This window comes from Mycetomoellerius zeteki, unplaced genomic scaffold, assembly GCF_001594055.1.
Source record: "Mycetomoellerius zeteki isolate Tzet28-1 unplaced genomic scaffold, Tzet1.0 scaffold8, whole genome shotgun sequence".
NCBI lineage: Eukaryota > Metazoa > Arthropoda > Insecta > Hymenoptera > Formicidae > Mycetomoellerius > Mycetomoellerius zeteki.
This window is the reverse complement of record NW_017257830.1, coordinates 180192-204319: the sequence shown is the minus strand read 5'-3', so window position 1 is coordinate 204319 and position 24128 is coordinate 180192. Positions and strand designations below refer to the sequence as shown.

At 33.3% G+C, this 24128-nt stretch overlaps 1 protein-coding gene across 1 annotated transcript; it reads left to right on the top strand.

Moving 5' to 3' along the window:
- Nucleotides 1-18343: 18343 nt before the first annotated feature.
- Nucleotides 18344-21708, top strand: Ttc26 (tetratricopeptide repeat domain 26). The gene is made up of 7 exons (XM_018459164.1): nucleotides 18344-18390; nucleotides 18498-19024; nucleotides 19352-19601; nucleotides 20448-20657; nucleotides 20724-21030; nucleotides 21240-21480; nucleotides 21560-21708. The coding sequence occupies exons 1-7, from the start codon at nucleotides 18388-18390 to the stop codon at nucleotides 21669-21671; spliced, it is 1650 nt and encodes a 549-aa protein (XP_018314666.1). The 5' UTR covers nucleotides 18344-18387; the 3' UTR covers nucleotides 21672-21708.
- Nucleotides 21709-24128: the final 2420 nt, after the last annotated feature.

The following is a 24128-nucleotide window of genomic DNA, read 5'->3' as shown; positions in this document are numbered from 1 at the left end:
TGTACATATATATATATATATATACATATATATATATATAAACTCAATTTGAATACACTTTTGGGCCACATGAAATATAGACATTGTATAATATACATATGCTCTAAGATTCGAAAGTAGTATTCGTAAAATAAGGTACCTCTTTATAACTTTACATCACTAATTCTTAATGATATCGTACCATATAGATTCATCACGCATGGAAACTTATAGGAAAATTATGGAAAAGGCACATATGTAATGTAAATTATTTGCTTCCTATATCGCAATACATATGTATCATTTCAGAGGGAAAAATTAATCTGCTTATTTAAAGAACTCATCATTTAATGTAAATTTGCATTTAACTGCCAAAGAAAAAGAATTAATAAACGTTGTGCACAAAATTATTACTGTAACTGAAAAACAAGAGATATTATGAAGAATGTTGCGAAATGATGAATAAGAACGACACCAAGATGTTCTTGTAATTGCTATCGCACGTGTGCAGAACGAAAGTTGATACTGATATTTAACTTGATTAAATTCACATTTAGATACTGATCCTTATACTTATTCATAAATGAATGAAACACGATATTTATGTGATATAAAGTCCTTTTTCGAATGCATATAGCATTACGCGGAATTTGAGTTCGCTGAGATTACATCAATTTCAATTCTTAGTGCAGGGTGTGTTCCGTTTCGGTTTCCAACGTTTGGTGTGAGCATGAAAATTGAACGCACCTATAAAGTTCTCAAAGCAGAGATTCGAGAGAGATATTAAATGCAAAACTTACATTCTGTAAATCTCTCTAATAGAGAATATGTTTTTGTGATACAAATCCTTAGGAATTTTGTTGAAATTTTCACGCATACTGATAAGGAAAACTTCCTAGTTATCCCTTTCTGATTTTAATGAAACTTGATGGATTTGTAGAAGAGGTAAAAATATTTGATGTATACAAAAGTAAGAATTTAAAGTCTATAACGGTCGAAGCTGGATCTTTAATACTTAAATAATTCCATATGAATTATATATATACTATTTATATATACTGTGTGTTATGTACATAACATATATATATTATATATATTATAATATAATAATATAGTATTATACACACACATATATATATATATATGTAGTATATATATATATATATACTATTATTCGCAATTTATTGCGAAAAATATTACCTCGGCCGGGAGAACCTCGGTAGTCTAAAGGCTTAGAACGCTCATACGGAATAAACAACAAGAGATCCGGGTTCGACTTCCGGCGGAGGTAATATTCTTCGCAATAAATTTATTTATAGTTTTTCAGTTCATTAATATGTTTCTAATATGATGCCTGATTGAGCATCAAATTATTAAAAATTGCTTGTCAATTTAATTTGTGATATTATTACAGTATTATACAATATTTAATTGCGTTTATAAGTCCGGAAAACCAATTCGGCGCACAGTTCAAATGACTATAAATATGGTATATATGCATGTACTTATATAATATAATATATAGGGCATTCCACACCAAATAGACGGCCTACGTCACCGACCCTTGCCGATTTTTTAATATATTCCTCATTAAAATATGTATTTGGTTATTTTTTTTAGATTTTTATCTCCATTACTTTCCTAGATATGATTTTTTAAATATTTTCAATCTATTTTATTTCGCGTGAACGTTTAGTTGAACATAACTTCTGTTTAAATTATTGAAAAACAAAAAATAACCACATCAAATTGTCCGTCTTGAAATTCTCTATTAGTAATTAAAATTTTTCAGACTCAAAATCTTAAAAATAAAAATAAACAATCTATACAAGGCTAATAAGAGTTAAGGCCGATGAAGGTATCAACAATTAAATTATAATACCATTCTTTAATTGTGTAGAATTTTCTTTATTTTGAACGTTTCGGCTCTCTTTGGAGTCCTCTTCAGCAATAAATATATCTAATCCTATTAATTGAACATTCCGTCAAATGTGAGTCACTAACAGGTTCCCAACTGAAATGGATTCTGATTTAACATATATAAAGTTTAAAATTAAGTCAATACGAAAATCATATCCAAGCAACTTATCTCAAGCGGGAAGTTCAACGTGTCCATGGAGCTTTGGAAATTAATATTCACCAATAAATTATTATAAAAATTATCATAATTTTAGACATATTAACAGTTAACATTTCACAACCTTCCTCTCCGGATAGTCAATAGTGTTTAACGAACAATTTTTAATTGGAAAAAGGATCCGCAAAACAAACCATAAGTCATGACACACAATACACTATTCAAGATATAAATCATGAAATATGTGTATGCAAGAAATTTGTACATCCCTGAAAATAATCTGATTGAAATAAACAAAATCGATTTTCGTCAAGATCGACATTTTTAATTTTTATAAAAAAATTCTCCAATATTCTTAGTAGAAGTACAAAGAATTTTAGCCATATTTAATTATGGTCAAAATTATCGTTCTCTTTTTTTAATTTTTCAAAATATTAAATCTTATTTAATATTAGTAGATTTTTAATCTGCCGATGAGTTACGTAAATCATGTTATTTTATAACGATACTACAGAATATATTTTTAATTTCACAATTATTTAGGAAATAAGGATTTATAAGAATATTATTTGAATAAAATAACATCTTTTAAAATATGTGAAAAAATTTATTGATAAAGATAATTTTTATACAAAGATCATTTCTATAACGAATCATTTTTATTTTTCGGTTTTTCCTCATTCTTATACGTTCTATAATCCAAAGAGTTTGAAAATTTTTTTACAATAAACGTACCATTTTTTGGAGGAATAATACTACATATTTTTTGAGTCTCAGGTACAGGCTTTGCTCTTTCAAATTGAGTCGCAAGATATTCCTCTCTCTCTTTGTCAAGTTATATTCTTCCATGAGAATTTGACTACGATATTTGACGAATTCATTGGATCTGACGCCCACTCGAACAGTTTATGTGGAGTAATTATCTGGCGACCAGATAGGCGTTGAAGACTTGCACGAGTAGCTAAAAAAAATCGGCAAGGGTCGTTGACGAAGGCCGCCGATTTGACGTGGAATGCTCCATATATATTTCACATTAAATTATTTAAGCATTAAAGATCCAGCCTCGACCCTTATAAGCTTCAAATTCCTACTTGTTTTATGTATTCACATATACGGTGTTAGTAAATCATTTATTATTATTTGATATATATTTTTTTATCAGCAACCAAACATGTCTAAGACATGAAATCAGCCCTCGGAAATCAACTAAATTTCCGTTTTTCGGTTATAATCTGAATCGAACGAAGTATATCTGAACGAAGTATGATAGCGTAATTTCATAAATATAATATATAAAAAATGTAACATTTCGAAAGCTATCGTTGATTTAAAAATTAACCAGATGATCACCTATATTAGAGTCCCTAGAAAAACAGAATCAGGGCCATGCCTTCAAAATGTCAGATAAAAGTGATAGGGATATGTTCTTAGTGCTTGCACTTTATACTTTCGTACTTAGAAGTTAGTTCCACGACGCGCATGAACTGGGACGAACGTGTTTGTCTTGTTTCGGCTTGAGTGTTGCATCATACCCAATTTTTAGCACTGTTCGTTTTATCTCTCAGGATGTTACTCAGGGTTGCTCCGAATGAACCCAGCGTACTTGATAGTGTTCTTTTAGATGGAAATCATATAAAAGGCAATCGGGGATCTTCAAGGTGAATACTTGATTCTGTTCTATTACCTATCGTCAAAGCGGTTGAGAACCATTCGGGTCCACTCAGAATTTCCCTGTAATGCTTCCTCGCGAAACGACAGGTCAAGGCGGATCCATTCGGGTTACAACCAACAGACAACGGACGAAAATGCAAGGAAGTAAAAGAAAAAAAATAGGTGGAGAGATTGACTTGAACGACATATGTGGTTTATTATTTAGTTAATCTAATTTGGCATAACCTGAAATATAATATTAAATTAGAATAAATATCACTGTTTTCTTTTTTTAATCTTGTAAAATGTGTACAGTAATCCCTTTATGTATATTTATATTTCAGTTAATATGTTACGTGTGTAATGAAAAAGTAGAACAAACGAAAAATGTCAACAGCATGCACAGGTTATGTTTGGTCAAATTAGGTTATACTATCGTGTTCTTTTTACAGCGATCCAAATGGTCTCGAGACCACTAAATTTTTCTTTTACTTTTTTCCCAAAAAAATCGCTCTATACGAGCCTTCAGGAGCCTTTCTTGATTACGAATATCACAATTAAAACACGATTCATTCAATATTTAACCATAATTTCAGCATAAAGAAATTTGTCTTCAACTAGAGGTTTCCATAGTCTCTCCTGTCTAAAGCTTTTATAGATATACCAAAGTAGCGCAATCCTGAGCCGAAATACCGACAACTTTCCTATTGGCTATTTCGATCGCCATTTGTGACCTAATTGTCTGTAGTCCAATAAGCGCTTAGTATTGATGTATGATATGGTTAGTAAATCCAAAATGTAGGGCCTTTGCGCTACTTTGGTATATCTGGAGCTTTACTCCTGTCGACCCTTAAGAGGAGTCACCCAGAAGTTGATGAAAGAAGCCCTTAGGGCCGATTTCACCAACGCCAATTACTTAATAGGCGTTTAATTGACCAATCGCATTTGCTGTTTCTTCAATTAAACGCCGATTAAGTAACTAGCGTTGGTGAAATCCTATACTCTATGCTACGCCCTATTACATCCCCAGCTACAAATGATCGATCAATATCTGGAGACACGGTAGTGTCTCGGCGCTAAGCCAAGCGCAGCGACACTGCCGTGCCTCCTTTACGCGAGCCGGCGAGTTGTGGTCGATTTAATGTCGAGAGATGATGAATCAGCATCGATTTAACGTTGATCGATCAACCATTTCTGGCTGGGCCAGAAAACCAGCTTAGAGTTAGTTTATAATAAGCCATAATTTATTAATTTTCTCCGTAATCTGTAAGAATTGACCAATTACAGTCAAATGAGAAAAGAATAATCGACTATGATTGGTCAATTCTTACAGATTACGGAAAAAGTTAACAGATTATGGCCTATTATAATAAACCAATTCTTACTCCCGACATGTCTACAACCTCTACTGCTATAACTCTTCATTATAGACGACGCTTTATAATCGAAAAACAAAAATTTGGCCAGTGTCGCGCGAGGATTAATTTCGTTCCTTAAATATGTTTGGTTGCCGATAACAAAAAATACGTATAGAAAATTTGTATCACCTCTAGAAACATTGCACGAAATTCTATTACAATCGGAGAGGGACTTTCCTTCTGAATGAATTTCCTTTTAATGTTTACTGTTATATGATAAAATATGCCATTCGTGCTAGAGAACGCCGAGTCTAATCAGGAGTTGGCAATTGAAATTGCCAAAAAGTTAGTTACTCCATTCCTTCGTGTATCATATTGAAATTGCGGTATGAATGAGAACACGAAGTCTTTAGGATATTAAAACGTGCGTGTGAGAAATATGAAAGATGATACAAGTGTTATTACGATACGTGTGCGTGTACATGTTATGAGTGAAAGAGAATTGTCGCAATTTATAGCGAAATAAAAGGAGGATGTTAAGTTAGGGCTGTTTTTCGGCCAAAATGAAAAAAATTGTACAAATTGTATATGATCGTATTGAACGGCTACTCAAACGGATTTTCGAATGGTAAATCGTTTATCTTAAGGAAACATCAGGATTATAGGAAAATTCGCCTTAGAAATTCTTAGATTTAGACCTAAAAAAATTATTGCATAGAATTTTTCAATAAATACTATACATTTTTTCAGGATATATATATATATATATAGTAGTAATGTATACTGGAGATATTAAAAATATGTAAAAAACAATGATAACATTTTCTACGTTTTATTAGGATTGCGTTCCATGTTTTCTATATTTTATTAGAGTTGTGTTCCACTTGAAGCTCATAACACTCATAATCACTTGCCCTTGCTTTTTGCGATAAACAACAAAGATGACATGATTCCGCAAGCGTTAAAGGCGTCTAGTAATACGTCTGTGTATTCTACAATATTTTTCTACTACGCCTTCGATATATGTATATAGTAGAGTCCTAGATAAATCAGAGAGGCGACAAGTGCAGTCGATAATCGAAGCAGAAGGGAGGTGGGGTGAAAGTTGCTTCATGTGGAAGTCGTGCGCCCCTAAGCAGGGGGGGGGGGAGATGAGGTGGGAGTCGCTTCACGTGGAAAGTCGTTCAAGTTATAAAACTTTAATTTACTATATCTTCTAAATCAATGTCGTCCTCCACTGAATTCTTGCGGGGAATCACTCAGGATACTCTCCTCTACAACATATCTAAAGGACATTGAAATTGATGAGATGTCATCTAAATTAGATATTTACCCAATACTTTTGAAGCTTCCACAAGTCTTTATTTCAAAGATGCCAGAAGGTTTGCAGATTATCGCCGTGTTATTATCCATTGCTAATGTCAACGTTTCGTGAACCTTGCTCATTGCGTATTTTATATTTGAAAAAATCCTTGATAGTAATCCTTGAAGTAACGCGAACAGATTTATTGGCTACGTTCGGAAATGTTAGGGTTATGACAGAAAACGAGACATAACGAGATGTAACTGTCGTAGTCGTGACGTAGGGTAAAGCAGAGAAGAACGTTGATGTCGCAATTGTGACTAATCGGGAAACTTGAAATACGAATTTTGAAAGTATTTTGTATTTTGTAATTCAAATACTAATAAGAAGAAACTCACATAAATATTTCACGGATTTTGATCAGCTTTTGCGTGATTATTCTGAGGCATCAAAAAATAATCCTTACAAAGCAGTAAATTGTACTTCTACGTATTTTTCGAGAAAATCGTGATTTTAAATTACAACGACGGATCGCTTTCAAACCTTTTTACTCTTCGTTTAAACGTAAATGAAATATTTGAAATTATTTAAAATTAGAAAAATATATAGCTCCGGCGGACACAAATGTATAAGCACATAATCCGAGTATAGGATCCGTAATGTTGTACTGCGCCAACTTTTACCGCTTTACGAGTGGCAACCGTTCACGAGGTATTTCAAGCTTCAGTTGAAATTAAAGAATGTCTGTTTTCTCAAAAACTATCAATTTTTTCGTACCTAATATATATGTATATATAAAGATGACTTGTTTTTTAAATATCTATCGATTCTTCCAGGTTTGAAAGTGATCCGTCATCGTGACTTAAAATCACGATTTTCTCGAAAAATATACAGAGGTGCAATACTTTAATGATGTACTTTGCCCAATCCTATATATGGAGTACGTCGGAAATAAATATGACGAAGAGAATCCAAAGAGAAATATTGCGAGGCGTTACTACAATAAGACAAAGAACGGCCATTTCACCTATACTAACGCCGGCGCCGTGCCAGCTCTGACCTCGCTCTGGCCTAACCCTAGTAGCACAGTACATTGGTTATACATTGGCTAAGATTGGTTAAATATTGGTTATATTGGGGATACATTGGTCAAAATTTCCCAATGTAATGCCAATATTGGCTATATAATAAATGCCAATGTATATAGCCAATATTGCATGTCAATCATTATTCAATATTAGCTTTATATTGGGAATACATTGACCAATATTTCCCAATGTATTGCAATCAATCGAAGAAATGGTGTAGCACATAACACAGAAGACTCATAGTCCAGAGGTCCCAGGTTCGAATCCTATGTAGGTAAGTAAATTTGCACTCATTTATGTGTAGTATTGGCTATACATTATTTCCCAATATTAGCGAAATATTGGAAAACAATGTGCAGCCAATGTTAAACATTGGGTAAGAATTGCACACCCAATATTGATCCAATATTGTAAAGTAGACCACTAGTCATATTTAACCAATATTGCGCCAATACTTTGTACTACTAGGGAATTGAGAACTTCATCAATGGGTGCATTCAGTACCATAACCGCTCATTGAGCGCTTAGTGAGCTCTTGTATCTGTTTGGTCTATATTTTTAGTTCTAACGGAATATGCCAATCAGATGCAAGAACTCACTGAGCGCTCAGTGAGCGGTTGTAGTACTGAATGCACCCAATGAAAGAGCCATACTTACAAGCGCGCAAAAATTCAAAATTGGAATGCAAAACGTGGGCAAATGCACGTTGTCATAATTATAATTATATTAGTAACAAATACAAATTAATGCGCAATTTTTTTTACTCGCTACAAAAGATTATTTACATCAAATGTAAAATATTTGTTAAATGCAAATTTGTTTGCTATAAACAACAACAAAATTTGACAAACACATTTTGCAATTCTTTTTGAGAAACATAAAGTGTATTAAACAAGAAAAAATTCAGTATCAACTTCACGACGCGAAACAGATCGGTTCATAGTCGATTCTTACGTTTAAGACTATCTTAAGTACAATCTTAAGATGTGGTAAATCAATCCGAGGACTGTATTAGCATCTTAAGATATTATTTAAAACGGTTTTAAAATAAGAACGGACTATGAATACCGCCCCATGTTTCGCGTTTCACAGTTGGTACCCTTGCCCACTATTGACGACGCGGAGCAAAAGTAGGCGTAGTTTGGCCGAACTGCACACACCATGTAATTTTTCACCATGAGTCTAGTGTTATAATATAAGAAGTCTCTGGTATCACCTGTATTACATATATGTCAAAACGTCGAAGTAAGATTAGCTCCTCTTGAAAACTAAAATCTAGAGTACGGTCAACGTTACGGTCGATGTTACAAATGCTCTAAAGCATTTTTTGACTGGTCAATTCGTAAAATTCTTTCTTCTAATTGATCAATCAAACGCTTCAAAGTATTTATAGTGAGACTTTGACCGTATAACTCTACCGTAGTGTAAAAGAAAATGGCGCTGAACACATGATTTAACCAGCCAATCAGACCATTTCCTCGCGTGTCGCTTCTCTGATATCTAGGCCTCTCTCTCTAGTATATAGTAGAGATTACAACAAAATAGTGCCACAGTGAAATGCAGTAGTTATATCTTATTATGTTATACAATAGTAGCGTCAAAGTGTACGTCTTGCGGAATTTTTCTTCTCAAAAAGAAACGTTAGCATAATACAAGTTGAAATAATACAATCTTTATTGCTCAATTTTTGTCTTATCCAGATAACAAAATGTTTTTTGGCATAAGAAAAGAAATAGGTATTTAACACAAGTTTCTCTTCAATTGCCATTATATTGCTATCACCAGGACAATAATAATTTCGTTTAGGGCAACTTAGAAGCATTATGCAGATAACGGTTGTTTGCGCAAACGAGCGGAAATGCTGTAGCAAACTTATTGCCATAAATGTTGCTACAATCTGTTGGAAATCGTTTTCGTAAAATATTGAGTCTATATTTCTGTTAATCGAATGGAAATGGAGTGTCGTCGAGCAGTATGTGGTACCGCCACAAGAGGGATGCATTGAGTTAAATTTCTCGATTTTGAAAAATGACATAGAATAGAATAAAAGAGCATTAAAAGATTTTTCAGCTGTGTTCTAATGAAATAATTTTTTGAAGTGAGCCCCGAAGGCTCTAAGATGAAAACATAATACTTTTTTTTAAATGTTTACCGATTAATCTCCTGATACTTTAAAATCACGCTTATTACGTTTGCCGAGGATTCCGACATTTCGTTCACATTCGGAGAGGTCGACAATGCTCGTTCGGTTAAAATGTCAGATTACTGGCAGCTTACGGGAATAAGATATTCCCGTAAGATAGGCAGAAATTGTTTCCGTCATGTTGCCCAGTGATTTATAACAACTTATTATACGATCAGTTTATAAGAGGGCAACTGTTGACATTAAGTTGCTCATAAGAGTTAGTGGCAATAAAAGTCGGCAATCTAATAGGCAAAATCGAAAGCCGCTTTCTTAAATATTGAAGACAACTTAAGCAAAGCAATTTCAAGCAAATTGACAGCAACCTGCAAGCAACTTGCTATCTGGGTTATTTTTTCTTACTTTTTCAATAAATGTAATAGCTTAAATATGATAGATTTATTTATTTTGATCACGATTGCTCCCAATGTTCTCGACGTTTCCCCAAGATAAGCGATATATTATATATACCATTCGATATACTCCACTTAAGTAACCGTTTAATATGATACATAATTTATACATCTTGGAACTTTTTTTTTTTAATTTTAGCCGAAAAACGGCCCTAATTTAACATTTTCCTTACAAAAATCCCCGCTGTATCATTACCATATCTATACCAGTAGTATAATCTTATTGAATTTACGTCTTATTGTTAGTCTATCGACACGCTGTATGTACGTATGCATCACACGATTCGGAAGAACAATGATGTTGTTTAAATTAATAGTAATAATCGAATATAACGTATGAATTTCGTGAAGATCTTCTCAAGCATTAAAAAAGCGATAAAACGCATTTCGGAGAACGAGTGCTGTCAATTAGACCATGAAATATACCAGAGAGAAAAATTTGTAGTGTATCACGCCTGAAATTCCGCCATAGAAAAAATGAAATTACTAAAATTCCTTGATGCTATTTTTATAACGTAATGACGGTGTAGCGATGATTCTTATCGGGCACTCTTTCTCCACATCCGCGAATGTATCGAATGAGCGCGATGTAGAGCGCTATCGAAAAGAATCAAACGTTTTCTTTCTCACTTTTTTGAAGGAACTGACAAGTTTAAAATTGACAGAATCAGATTGGAGAGACGACGTAAAAAAAGATTCTTGAATGTACACTATTACTATATTCTACATTTATCAACATGAATTATTCGATTTGGAAATTCAATATCTTCTGTACAAGTGATTTAATTTTTCTTAACCTTTAGACTGCCGGCATTTTTTCATTAAAATAGTGGTTCTTTTTCATAGAAAAAAATTTTTCTATGAAAGTAACATACAAGACGCAAAATTTCGAGATTTTTGCAAAGCCACAAAAGTAGTTTTCCCGGCAAGGAACGTACGATCAAATATGAAAAATGTTTATTTTCTCAAAAGTAGTATTTGGAGGTTTTTGGTATCGCTGATTCCTATTCTGAGCATAGATTTAAGAAATCTCAAACCCTAAACGTAATATTGACAACATAAATGAATATAAACATATAAACTCATGCAGAGAACTTTCCTTTATTTAGCATATTTTGGGCAAAATACACATATATATGTTTAATACAATTAGAATTTAAAATGCCACCAAAAATGGTATTTTAACCCACATTCAAGAGCCACAAAAGTGGCTTTCCCGGCAGTCTAAAGGTTAAGAGTCATTTCCATAAGACCATTTTTTAGAAATAGGTATAGAAAATCTTGCAAGCCTGTAATGTTTATTTAATTTACATAAAATAAAAAATACAGTAAAAAAAAAAGAAAGCCATATGAGCAATTAACAAGTATAATATAAGTTAAGGGTAAAAATAAACTTATTTTAAAATATAGAAACCATTTCATACTCACAAAACCCCTTCTTCAGTCAAAAAATAAGTAAATATATAAAAATCATAATTAAAAGAGCTCCATAATCGGCATAGAATATTAAAAGCTAACAGTTATTAAAACAAAAAGCTACGATCACAAAAACATTCAAACAAATGTATACATATATTATTAATTAGTTAATAATTAGTTAAAAGGAAGAATAATATAAGTGTGTCAAACGTATAAAATGTAAAACGCGTTGTATATTCATTGTTATTGTAACTATTCTTGCAGACTGGTGTTTTACTGTAGTTTTATTATAGATAGCTCAAACACATCAGTTTGTGAGAGGACAAATCGCTTGCAATAACAACGATCGAATATCGGTAAATGTATATAGCATATTCATTTCAATATGCCATTTTCAATATTTTTTTAACGTTCTTCTGACCTGAGAGTTTAAGATCTTAATTTCTGATTTTAGCATTTTTACTGTCGCGTACGAAATTCTTTCTCATATCTCGATTCGAGAAGCAGATTAAATTTTTTAACAAGGTAACAAATATGCAACGCGTTTTACATTTTATGCATTTGACACTTAATTTTTTTCTTATCTAATTAAATATTAACTGATGATATATACATTTGTGTAGACAATGTTTTTGTGTGTGTGAGAGACTGTAGTTTTTTCTTTCAATAACTGTTGGAGGGGGAGAGAGAGAGAGAGAGAGAGAGAGATGAGAGAGAGAGAGAGAGAGAGAGAGAGAGAGCTTCTAATGTTCTACCGATTATGAACTTCATTTAATTACGATTTTATTTATTTATTTTTTTGGCTAAAGAGATTCTGGGAGTTCAAAACAGTCCCTATGATATTTAGAAGAAATCCTATAGTCGTCTGTGTTTTATCGAATCAATATGACACGTACAATTTACACGTCTCCCTTACAGAAAAATACTATTGAGTACTACTGCATTCAACACTATTGCACTATTAGTGTAGTAGTAGTACACAGTAGTGATACTACTGATATTTAATAGTGTCACTACTGATATCAGTAGTATCACTACTGATACGCAATAGTGTCACTGCTGAGCTAGTAGTGCTACTAGTAGTGTTCAACACTGTTGCATTACTGTTACTGCTATTGTACACTATTAGAGCCAGTAGTGTTTCTACTATAGTAATGTACAACATATTGGTATATAACACTATAGTAGTGTATAACACTATTAGATCTAACAGTAGTACTAGTAGTTTTCGACACTACTGCAGTAGATACTACTGTGTCACTAATGAAACACTACTTATGTTCACTACTATTGCAGTGATACTAGTGCAAGACCCTAGTAGTGTTCAGCATTGCTGTAGTAGTGGTACTATTAGTATTTAGCACTGCTGCCTTAATATCCTTGTTATTAACAGAATATTCTGCAGTAACATAGAATTATTTTCAATAATTGTAATATTTGATATAAAAATTGTTATTAGAGTAAAAAACACACAAATATATCATTAGAATAATTAGTATTATTTCAGCATGTAGAAATCATATTTTATAGTATTATATTATTAAAAACAAATTATTATCATAGGTGTCTTAAAAATAGAAGAATTTATACAAGCGCACACAAAAATACAAATTTATTATTTCGATTATCATGACATTTTGGACCCCTATCTGTGACTACATTTACACGGCACCCTTAACCTCTGTTACACGGCATGCTTAATCGAGTTTAATAACATCCATAGTTATGAAACAGGCCCCAATCATAATTCCATTCTTCTGCAGAACAACTATGATTGGCCAATTTCATAACTACCCAGGTAGCAAAATTTTTCATTTTGATGTCATATTTTGGGCCTTTACTGACCATTATGCAACTCAACTGGCGACTTATGACGTCAATATGACGTCTCGGAATGACGTTACAAAAATGACGTCGAATAAAACCTATGGTCACTTTTTGGTCACTTGACGTCATTTGTACAAACATGACTTGAATTTGATGTCAAAATGACGAACTTTGCTACCTGGGTACAGATGTTATTAAACCCAATTAAGCATGTCGTGAAACAAAGAGAGATTATTGACACATCACTACATATTACTATATCAATATCGCATGTGCACACATACGTACAAATTTTCCAACTAATCTTTCCAACTAATACTAAATATCTATAAATCTAATTTTAAGAACTCAACATTATTCATATAATCCCTAGTCTAAACCAAGATTTTTATTTTATAATACGTACAAAATAGAAAACTCAACCCTGGCGGAAAAAAATTTTTACGAAAAAGTACATAGTTGAGACAAAATCTTAGAAATTCTTAATTTTTCATAAATATTCGTAGTGGAACGTAGAGTGAGGTTTATTTATCTTACAGATTCTTAGTTTTTCGTAGATATTCATAGTGAGACGTCGAGTGGCGTTGTTTGAGGGCGGAGAATTTCTGGGCCCTGGTGAAAATTTTTCTTTGAATTTTTTATACAATTCTTCAGAATTTCAATATAATTTTATCACTTTCTCACATTTTTTATACGAATTAGAACACTTCTCAGAAAATTCAAACCTTTTTTCAAAATTTTTCATATATATGTTAATTATGAAATATCGTAAGAAATTTCTAAGATTTTTTGTAAGTATAATTTCTGATGAAATGTTATAAAATCTAAAAAAATATAAATATTTTTTTAAAATTAGGATGAGAAATTTCAAAATATTTCAGAATTCACTTGTATGAAAAATTCTGAGAGAAAATATAAACTTTCTGAATATTTCGGAGTATTTCTGAAAAATGTTCCAATTCGTAGAATTCGTAAAAATTCTGAGAAAAATTTTCACCAGGGGGTTTTTCAAAGAAACAACGTCGCTTTATGTCCCACTACGAATATCTATAAAAAAAACTAATAATTTCTAAGATCTTATCTCAATCTATGTAGTTTTTCGTAAAACTTCCACCAGATTATATGTATATACAATAAAATAATTAAATATCTATTGTTACGAGTCGACGCTAGAAGTCGATAACAAAACTATAATTCACCAACTTTTTTTCATTTTTGGCATATCAGTTAGTTTGGACTACATTATTGTGTTTATACATTAATTGTGAGAAAAAGGATTTTTAAATCTGTAAAGGTTAGAAAAACATTTATTTAAAAATAATATATTATAGGTAAAACAATAGACGACTTTAGGATGCCCTTTAATTGATCGTATTAGACTTCTTCTTTTTTACTATATTATTATATTGCAAAAACAAGCTTTAAAAGTATAGTGATAAAAAATATTTTAGATTTTATATGTTCGACTATGAGATGATGGTCCATAAAAAAATTCACGGGCCGCAGGTTGAACACTTCTATATATATGAGCACATTAATTTAAACTCCTTCGACAACTCTTTAGTTAGATTTCTTTTCAGCTTACACGTATCCGTAATCGAATTTGAATTAATAGATTTGTCTGCCCAGTCCGATTCAAGAGATTGATGAAAAGATTTGCGTTTTTACATTGCCTGTCATGACATTGTTACACTGAATGTTTAAATGTCAGAGTATTTACTCCTGTCTGCTCAATTTACCAGGATATTAATGTTCAGAAGAACTAGTATCTTCTTTTTTCTTTTGCATCTCCTTTTTATTCTAAAACTAGCAGTCATCCATCAGGAATATTTATGATAAACTGTATCAAGTGATTGAAGCGCTTTAAGATACTTGCAGTTTTTCAGAAATAATTCACATTTTTAGATTATTTGAAGATGGAAGCGTATGAGAAATATTGCCATTGACTATGATGTTTTTTATAATTCATCGTGATTGTGTTTGTTAAAAAAAATTATTATTACTATTATTATATTATTGATATTATATTAAAAACATGAGTGTATGTACTATAGTTTAAATATATATCTATTTTATATTTAAAAAATAATAAAGTATTATTTTAATAATACATATATCACAAATTCCTAGTTTTAGTAAATAAGCTGTACAAGAATTCATCGTATTCGTTATGTATCCGAGGATGTTGTTTTATATCGCTTTGGCTTCGTAATTTTCCTTTTAGGTCGCTTGCTATCCATTGACGAGTTTAACTTGAAAATAACAATGAAAAGAAAAAGACAAAAGTGTAAGAATAAACAGAATATTCTACATGTGAAAGACAAAATGGTTTTAAATTTAAAAAAGTATACAATAATATGTTCGTAACAAATTAAAGCGAAATTTACAAAATAGTAGCTACAATGAATACGCAATTGTAACATACATTAAAGACACTGTCTTCCAACTGATCTTCATGATCATGATTTCTTTGTAAAGGCATCAGATAACATTTTTTATATACTTCAGAGAAACGAACATGTGAGCATTCCGTGGAGATTAATGAACATTTAAAAAATTCTAAAAATTCTGAAGATAAACTTACATCATAAAATGATTCAATCTTACAGAATTTTCGAACAATTAGGAAGTTAATTGAATTTTCTGTTACAATATGTTAATAAACTATATAAATTGATGAATCACGCAACATATAGCAATTATTACGTTTCACAATATTAAGATACAACGAATCACTTTTAATCGAGCGATATTGCATACAGTTGCAGGAAAATTCTGTAAGAACAGGATCTTTGAAGACATCAGTCAGTGCTGTTGAAGACATCTATTGGACGATACTTTGGAAGCGCGAATTTGTACATATGAATTTTCTTGTTCCATTAACCTAAGTGTAATTTGCTGCAGCGGTTGGTTTTCTGTAGTCTACTTATGAGGCTTCATATTGTTTTCATAAGGAAATACTGAGAAATTATCAAGAGGACCAAAATTTTTCGCATCATGAAGTAGTCCGTATATGTTGTACGATAAAAAAAATGGTCCATACAAATTTTCGCACACTCGACGAATTTTTGTAAGATGATTTCCGCATATCGCAAATGTAGATCACTTCTAGTCGGTAGTACTAGGCATCGGATGCTGAATATTACCACTGTCTTAATGAATTAATAAATTATAATTTCGCTATAATAACTGGCATAGGTTTTTATGCTCCTTTCCCAAATTAAGTTTGATTTCGTCGAAAAGCCGTTATTCAATTTGTATAAAAAGAATTAATTTTTGACCAAAATGAATTCTTTTAAATCCCATTCAACTCCTTGCGTAAAGTCGGTGAAACAACTTATAATTACGCTTCACCGCTCGCTGAGCGCTACATAACCTTACGGCCCAAAATACGGCATTAGAGAAATAATAAACAGTAATAAATAAGTAAGAAATATGATATAAAAAATTATCTATAATAGACAAGTTATTCTACGAATTATAATAAATAAACATATTAATCATAGATTAAGGCTACCTTCCCATGGAGAAAGGAACAACGGAACGGAATATTGACAGAAAAGAGATAGGATGAGGGTTATACTCATCCTATTTCTTTTCTGTTAATATTCCGTTCCGTGGTTTCTTTCTCCATGGGAAGGTAGCCTAATCCCTTTTTTACTCAGTGAGCGATCGTCGCTTCTGAATGCACCCATTGAGTACTACAACTACTCACTGAGCGCTCAGTGAGTAGTTGTAGTACTCAATGGGTGCATTCAGAAGCGACGACCGCTCACTGAGCGCTCAGTGAGTAGTTGTAGTACTCAATGGGTGCATTCAGAAGCGACGACCGCTCACTGAGCGCTCAGTGAGTAGTTGTAGTACTCAATGGGTGCATTCAGAAGCGACGACCGCTCACTGAGCGCTCAGTGAGTAGTTGTAGTACTCAATGGGTGCATTCAGAAGCGACGACCGCTCACTGAGCGCTCAGTGAGCGATTGTAGTACTGAATGCACCCATTGAGTACTACAACTACTCACTGAGCGCTCAATGAGTTCTTGCATCTGATTGGCATATTCCGTTAGAACTAAAAATATAGACCAAACAGATTCAAGAGCTCACTGAGCGCTCAGTGAGCGATTGTAGTACTGAATGCACCCATTGCTTGAAAGCATTGAAATCCTATGGTTGAACTTTACCGGCACCGGCATAAGTTAACGGTTACGGCCATTATAAATCAAGCTTAATGACTCCAGGTTTCAAAAATGAGCAAATTCACTAGTTATTGACCAATTAAATAATGAATATTCTAGTGAATTTGCTCACTTTTGTAATTTTCACCTTATTTCGAGATACACAATCGACCCCCTGCACACTAGACGCGGAAAAGCTTGCCGCGCGACAAAATGCGACGCGGTAACCAATAAACATGTTCAATGTGCAGGAACCATCAGACCGGACTATTGATTCCGTCCTAAGAGTAAGGGCGCGTTCACACCTTGACGGAAAAGCAGAAAGTGGAAAAGCAGCAGCCAATCAGAACTCGCGCTGGTATTCGACAATTTCGGCTTTTTGTATTACTTACTACCAGCGCGAGTTGTGATTGGCCACTGCTCTTCCGCTTTCTGCTATTCCGTCAAGGTGTAAACGCGCCCTAAGAAATTGATCAATCACAGCCGAATATGGGAAGAATAATCGTCTGTGATTGGTCAATTTCTTACTCTTCTTAAACCAAGCATATTGTAGACGACGCTTGTGGTTCCTGCACACTGGACGCGCAATCAATCAGTAATCGGTAAAACGCGAAACCATAACAGCGGATCGCTTCTGATTGGTTACGCGTTTCCGCATTTCCGCGTTTCCGCGCTCATGCAATGGTACCCTAATGGTTCTTCCACACTGGGCGCGGAAAAACTTACCGCGCGACAAAATGCGACGCGGTAACCAATGAACATGTTAGGAGCTGTAAGCTTATTGGTTACACGTCACATTTTGCCGCGCGGCAAGCTTTTCCGCGTCCAGTGTGCAGGAGCCATAAAGGTTTATAGATTACAGCCGCACACTGCCGCATACTTGCGCCAACTTGCGCCGAATGATAGAAACGGTGAGAAAATGGTAAATAATATCTTTTTTATACACTTCTCTAATTTCGTGAATATCATAAAAGTCATAGGAAAATGATATGTTACGCGAGCATTGACATATTATTTGCTATTTGATAGATTTTGTCGAGGGCCAAGCCGGCCTCATCGGAAGGTGTTCGAACGTCAGTTTCGCACAAGGAGATACCGAAGCTGGACGAGTTTTTGGAGAAACGAGATTACACTGGCGCCTTGACATTATTGGAATTCAATAATACCACCAGCGGCAGTTTGGAAATGGACTTGTGGATGGGATATTGCGCGTTTCATTTAGGCGATTACAAACGTGCAGCAACGATCTATGAAAACTTGAGGAACAAGGATTACGTACCTTCGGATATTTCAACGAATCTAGCGTGCTGCTACTTCTATTTAGGCATGTACTCTGAGTCACAAAAGATCCTGGAAGAGGCAGAAAACAGTAAACTGCGAACCAGATTGTTGTTTCACCTGGCCCACAAGATGGGCAACGAATCCAAATTAATGGAGTATCATCAAATGCTGCAAGATATTATCGAGGATCAGCTCAGTTTAGCGTCCATTCACTACTTGCAAGCTCATTATCAAGAAGCTATCGATGTCTATAAAAAAATTTTATTGGATAACAGGTTGGAATATCTCTTTTGCATCTTTTTGATACAACAGAACCTTTATAAGGATATTTTTGTATAATTTTTGGCAATGACATTTTTTACCTTGCACCTTTTTGTATATTCATGCAAGTTTAAAGAAAAGCACCAAGAGATGCGACTCTAGAGCAGATTCTGAGTTGTATTTCCTTATCCAACTGCAAGACAATTCCAGGTATCTGTTCTTTTATTTCTTTTCCTCAAGTCATTCCTACATCAGCTTCAATTTGTTGTCACAAGATCAAAATGATTTAATGCATCGAATAGTTTTCATTTAAATTAAGTAGATTTTACAATTTTTTTCAGAGATTATCTAGCTTTAAATGTATATGTAGCTTTGTGCTATTACAAGCTGGATTACTATGATGTAGCTCAAGAAGTGCTTCAAGTTTACCTGCAGAAATATCCAGATAGTACAATCGCAATTAATTTGAAAGCGTGTAATCATTTTCGCTTGTATGATGGAAATGCTGCACAGGTCGAGATGAAGCAACTCGTTGAGAAGATATCAAGTTCCTTTAGTTCTGGCCATGATCTTATACGACATAATACAGTTGTATGTGTATCTGCTTGTAGGTAATTCCAGTATTTACGCCGCATGGGAGGGATTTATGTCAGAAGTCAGAAAAAATAGGAGTGGGGATAATTTTATGTTGTATTAGTATTGTGTTATAATTTCAGTTTTTTATATTGTTAATATCAATAAAATTACTGTTGAATCGATTTGTCAATGTAGTGAGTAATGCAATCATGCATAACCTATATAAAATAATTACTATAGGAATTGCAAAGAAGGCTTAATAGTTATTTGATGATGCGTCAGTATAGAAGGATAGTAAAGAATCAAGTATAGTAAAATACAAGTGCTTATCTCTTATATTTTTTGTTCGGCTTGATATCTTTTATATCCTATTTGTTTGAGAGGGGATATATGGCATCTTTAGTGGGCGGATTTTCAAATGTACAAAGTTCACAGATTGGATTTGGTGTAATAAATGCAATAATTTTTTTTTACACAAAAAATAAGTATTTCGGATTTCTAATTTTTTTTTTCATAATAGTGGACAATACAAAGTTTTTATTCTGTAACCCTTAACGACAATTTGATATTGTTATGTTGTGGCACAACTTTTTTTATCACATATAATATCTGCGGAACGACAATATAATGATATCAATACTTTAAGAGTTACAAAATCAGGATACTGATATAGTTTATTTGCCCTAAAATAAATAATACTACTCTGTATAAATGAATAATAATATAGTTTATTTTATCCTAAAGTAAATAACTCCCTATAGTAAATAATACTTGATAAATTAAGTTTTTAGTAGGTATGGCGTATATACTGGAGTTACTTTAATGTTTTACTTCTCATACTCTTATTCTCTCTTCACGTAGGTCTTTAGAGGTGGTGAAAACGCTTTGCAAATTTTACCCAATTTGGTAGACGTTATACCAGAAGCCAGGCTTAATTTAGTAATATATTATTTGAAACAAGATGATGTCAAGGCAGCCTATGACCTGATTAAAGATCTAGAACCAGCAGTTCCACAAGAATATATTTTAAAGGGTATAGTTAACGCTGTTATGGGTCAGGAAGCTAATTCTGTATGTCATTAAACTACTTATCTTTTAGCATTATTGAAAAATTTCTGAATTACTAAATTTGTTTAGCGTGATAGTATAAAAACTGCACAGCAATACTTTCAACTAGTGGGTTCTTCAGCATCGGAGTGTGATACCATACCTGGTAGACAATGCATGGCCTCCTTCTTCTTCCTTTACCGACAATTCGACCGTGTCAGATTATATCTGAATTCGATAAAGACATATTTCTCTAATCAAGATAATTTTAACTTTAACTATGCTCAAGCACAAGTTGGGGCAGGCTACTTCAAAGAAGCAGAGGAAGCTTTTCTGATAATACGTAACGAAAAATATAAAAACGATTACATTTACATCAGTCTTCTATCATATTGCTGTAAGTAATAACAATATCTCTGCTTATAGAAAAACAAAAATACTGCATACGAAATACAAACGATTTAAAATAATAATTTTTACAACCGGAAGTTTTGTCCAGTCACGTACATATGAATCCATGTCTCCTGATATTTTGTTACAACTTTTGTCAAATACATTATCATAGTAATGATATTACTTACAATTGTTTGCCTTTTCTACTCTTAGACATAATGAATGAAAAGGCTGAATTGGCTTGGGAACTATATTTGAAGATGGAGACATCAGCGGAGTCTTTCAATTTGCTTCAATTGATTGCTAACGCGTGTTACAAAGTAGGCGAATTCTGGTATGCTGCTAAAGCCTTCGATATGTTGGAGCGAATGGATCCAAGTCCTGAACATTGGGAAGGAAAGCGAGGCGCATGTTGTGGTACTTTTCAGTATATTATCGCGGCGAAGTTACCAAAGTATGTTTTACATATCGTACATTTGTATAAAATCACTGTAGCGAAGATTAATTTGTAAATTTTCTTTTTCATTACACAGAGAACTGCTATCGGAAGTGATACAGATTCTTAAAAATACATCCAATTCTCAAGTAGAACAGATAATACGCGTTATGCGGAAATGGGGGAAGGAAAACAGAGTGAACTGCTAATATCATCGAATTTCGTGACATTGTTAATATCATCAATTCCCTCCAATAAACGTCTTTTGTATTTTATAAGATAATAGTACTACATATAACTAGTGATGAGTATTCAATCATATCTCTTGCGAATTTTCAATCAATTTAGTCACTGCTTTGCTTCGAAACATTTCGAATATTATTCGAAAATGTACACTCTTAAAAATCTTGATAAGTCTTGATAGGTCTTGATAAGTCTTGATAATTTTCGATTTTTCCGATTAAAAAAAATTTATTTTAATTGAAGAAATTTGAACTTTCTATATGGTTAAAGAAAAGTTTCTTTGATTTGAACGTCATTTCTTGAAATCCAATAAATTTTTCTTTAGTTTGAACGTCATTTCTTGAAATCAAGTAAATTTTTATTTTTTTCAAAGGTATTTTCATTTTAACTTAAAAAAATCATTGAAAGAAAAACGATTTTTTTAATTTAATATAATTTTTCTTTAGGTGTGTCTTGAATCATTCAGTACAGTGCTTATAAGTAACAAATCCATCCTCGGATTCATCACAATAATCCCATACCCAGGGTCGTTTCGGTATTTCGTAAACACTGCACAGATAAGTTTAAATATATTGTGAGTGTATCAAAATCACAAACCAGTCAGTCACTCTCGAGATCTTGAACAATAAGGCAAGAGTTCCTACATAAGTATCAATAATAAATCGTTTGCTTAAATATTTGCTGTCATTTACAAAATGCTGAAACGGTCCTGGAATCATTATGATGAATCCAAGGATGGATTTGCTACGTGTAATAAAAATTTATAAGTATTCTCTGATAGTCTGATACAGAGATCCTCTAATTAGAGTCGCGACACGAGAAAGAGACTCTAGTTAGAGACTCTCTTCACGTTCTCATTCCCTAAGGGCCTCTAGTGTCAGCAAAATCACACGAAAGAGAAAGGAATACGTCGTGTCTCTTTCTAACCTTGATAGTTTCTCGTGAGTCGTGATACATCTTTCTGCTCTTGAAGATTAGTACGACTTATTAGAAGATTAATAAAAATAATTGCAAAATGGTTGGGTGTGCAGCCCCATTTTGCACTAATTCTGCAGCGAAAGGCTATGTAATGAAAATATTTCTGTGTGATGCTAAACGTCGAACATTATAGGCAACAAATGTTGGGAAAAATTGGACACCAACGAAAAATGCATATCTCTGATAAAAATGCATAATTTATGCTTTGATAAAAAAAAAAGATAAAACAATTTTTTTTAGTAAGCATTACTTCCCCATATAATGTGAGAAATCTATTTAGTAATATTTAAACTTTAAAATGTTTAATCTTGTTTTGTTTGATTTTAACAATAATACAAATGTATATACTTTGAATGGGTGATATCCGTATCGGAACACTAAAAATCGATTCGAAGTAGAGACGGAGTTTTTATCCTTGTTAAAAAAAGAAACGATTCTTTGTAAAGGTATCGGTTTAAAATGGTCGCGTTCAGCAGATTCAACTGTGGCGGAGCAGATTAGTGAACTTTCGCTGCTATTGGATGATCTAAAAGAATACACCAATAGCAGCGAGCGCTCATAGATCCGCTGCACAACAGTTGAGTCTGCTGAACGTGACCATTGGCACCATCTTGTTTGGAAAAATTGATTTTTCGCAAAATAGGTTAATTTGCAAACGAATTTTAGCGTGTCGATACGCGCATCGCCCATTCCTACAATGGCTGTGTTCCAAATTTACTGCCAGCACCGAAAATGCTACAGTTTATGTTACGTGCACTATAGATTTTCAGTACTGGCAGTCAGTATAGACTGTGTTTGGAACACAGCCAATATAGACATTCGAATATAGGCGGAAACTACTGAAAAATGGCAGACCAATCAAAACTGACTGTCTGATGTCGCGATTCTGATTAGAGGGTCTCTAGTCTGATAGATGCGACATCTGCGATCCAACGATGAAGTATTGTAATCAAATAGATTGAGTGCATTTAGTACCACGACCGCTCACTGAGCGCTCAGTGAGCTCTTGTATCTGTTTGGTCTATATTTTTAGTTCTAACGGAATATGCCAATCAGATGCAAGAGCTCAGAATGGTTGCGTTCAGCAGACTCAACAGTTTTGCAACCGTTTTATGATTGTCTGCTGAGATAGGACCATTCTTCTAGATCTAAAAGTATGATCCAATCAGCGCGAAGGAAACTTCCAACAGTTGCAAAACAAACGTTCTGCTGAACGCAGCCATTATATAATAAATGTCAAGATGTGCGCACAGAGAAGGATAGGTTGCCCCGATATTTTGCCTCTCGCACCGTTCTGCCAAACTCAGCATATACTATATAGCATATATAGAAAAATGTATGAGTGCTGGGTCTATCTTATATGCTATGTGTATAGCTTTCCACTGCGGGCTCAATATGGCTGTTTTAATTAAATGGGGGTATCACCAATCAGAAATCGCGGCGCC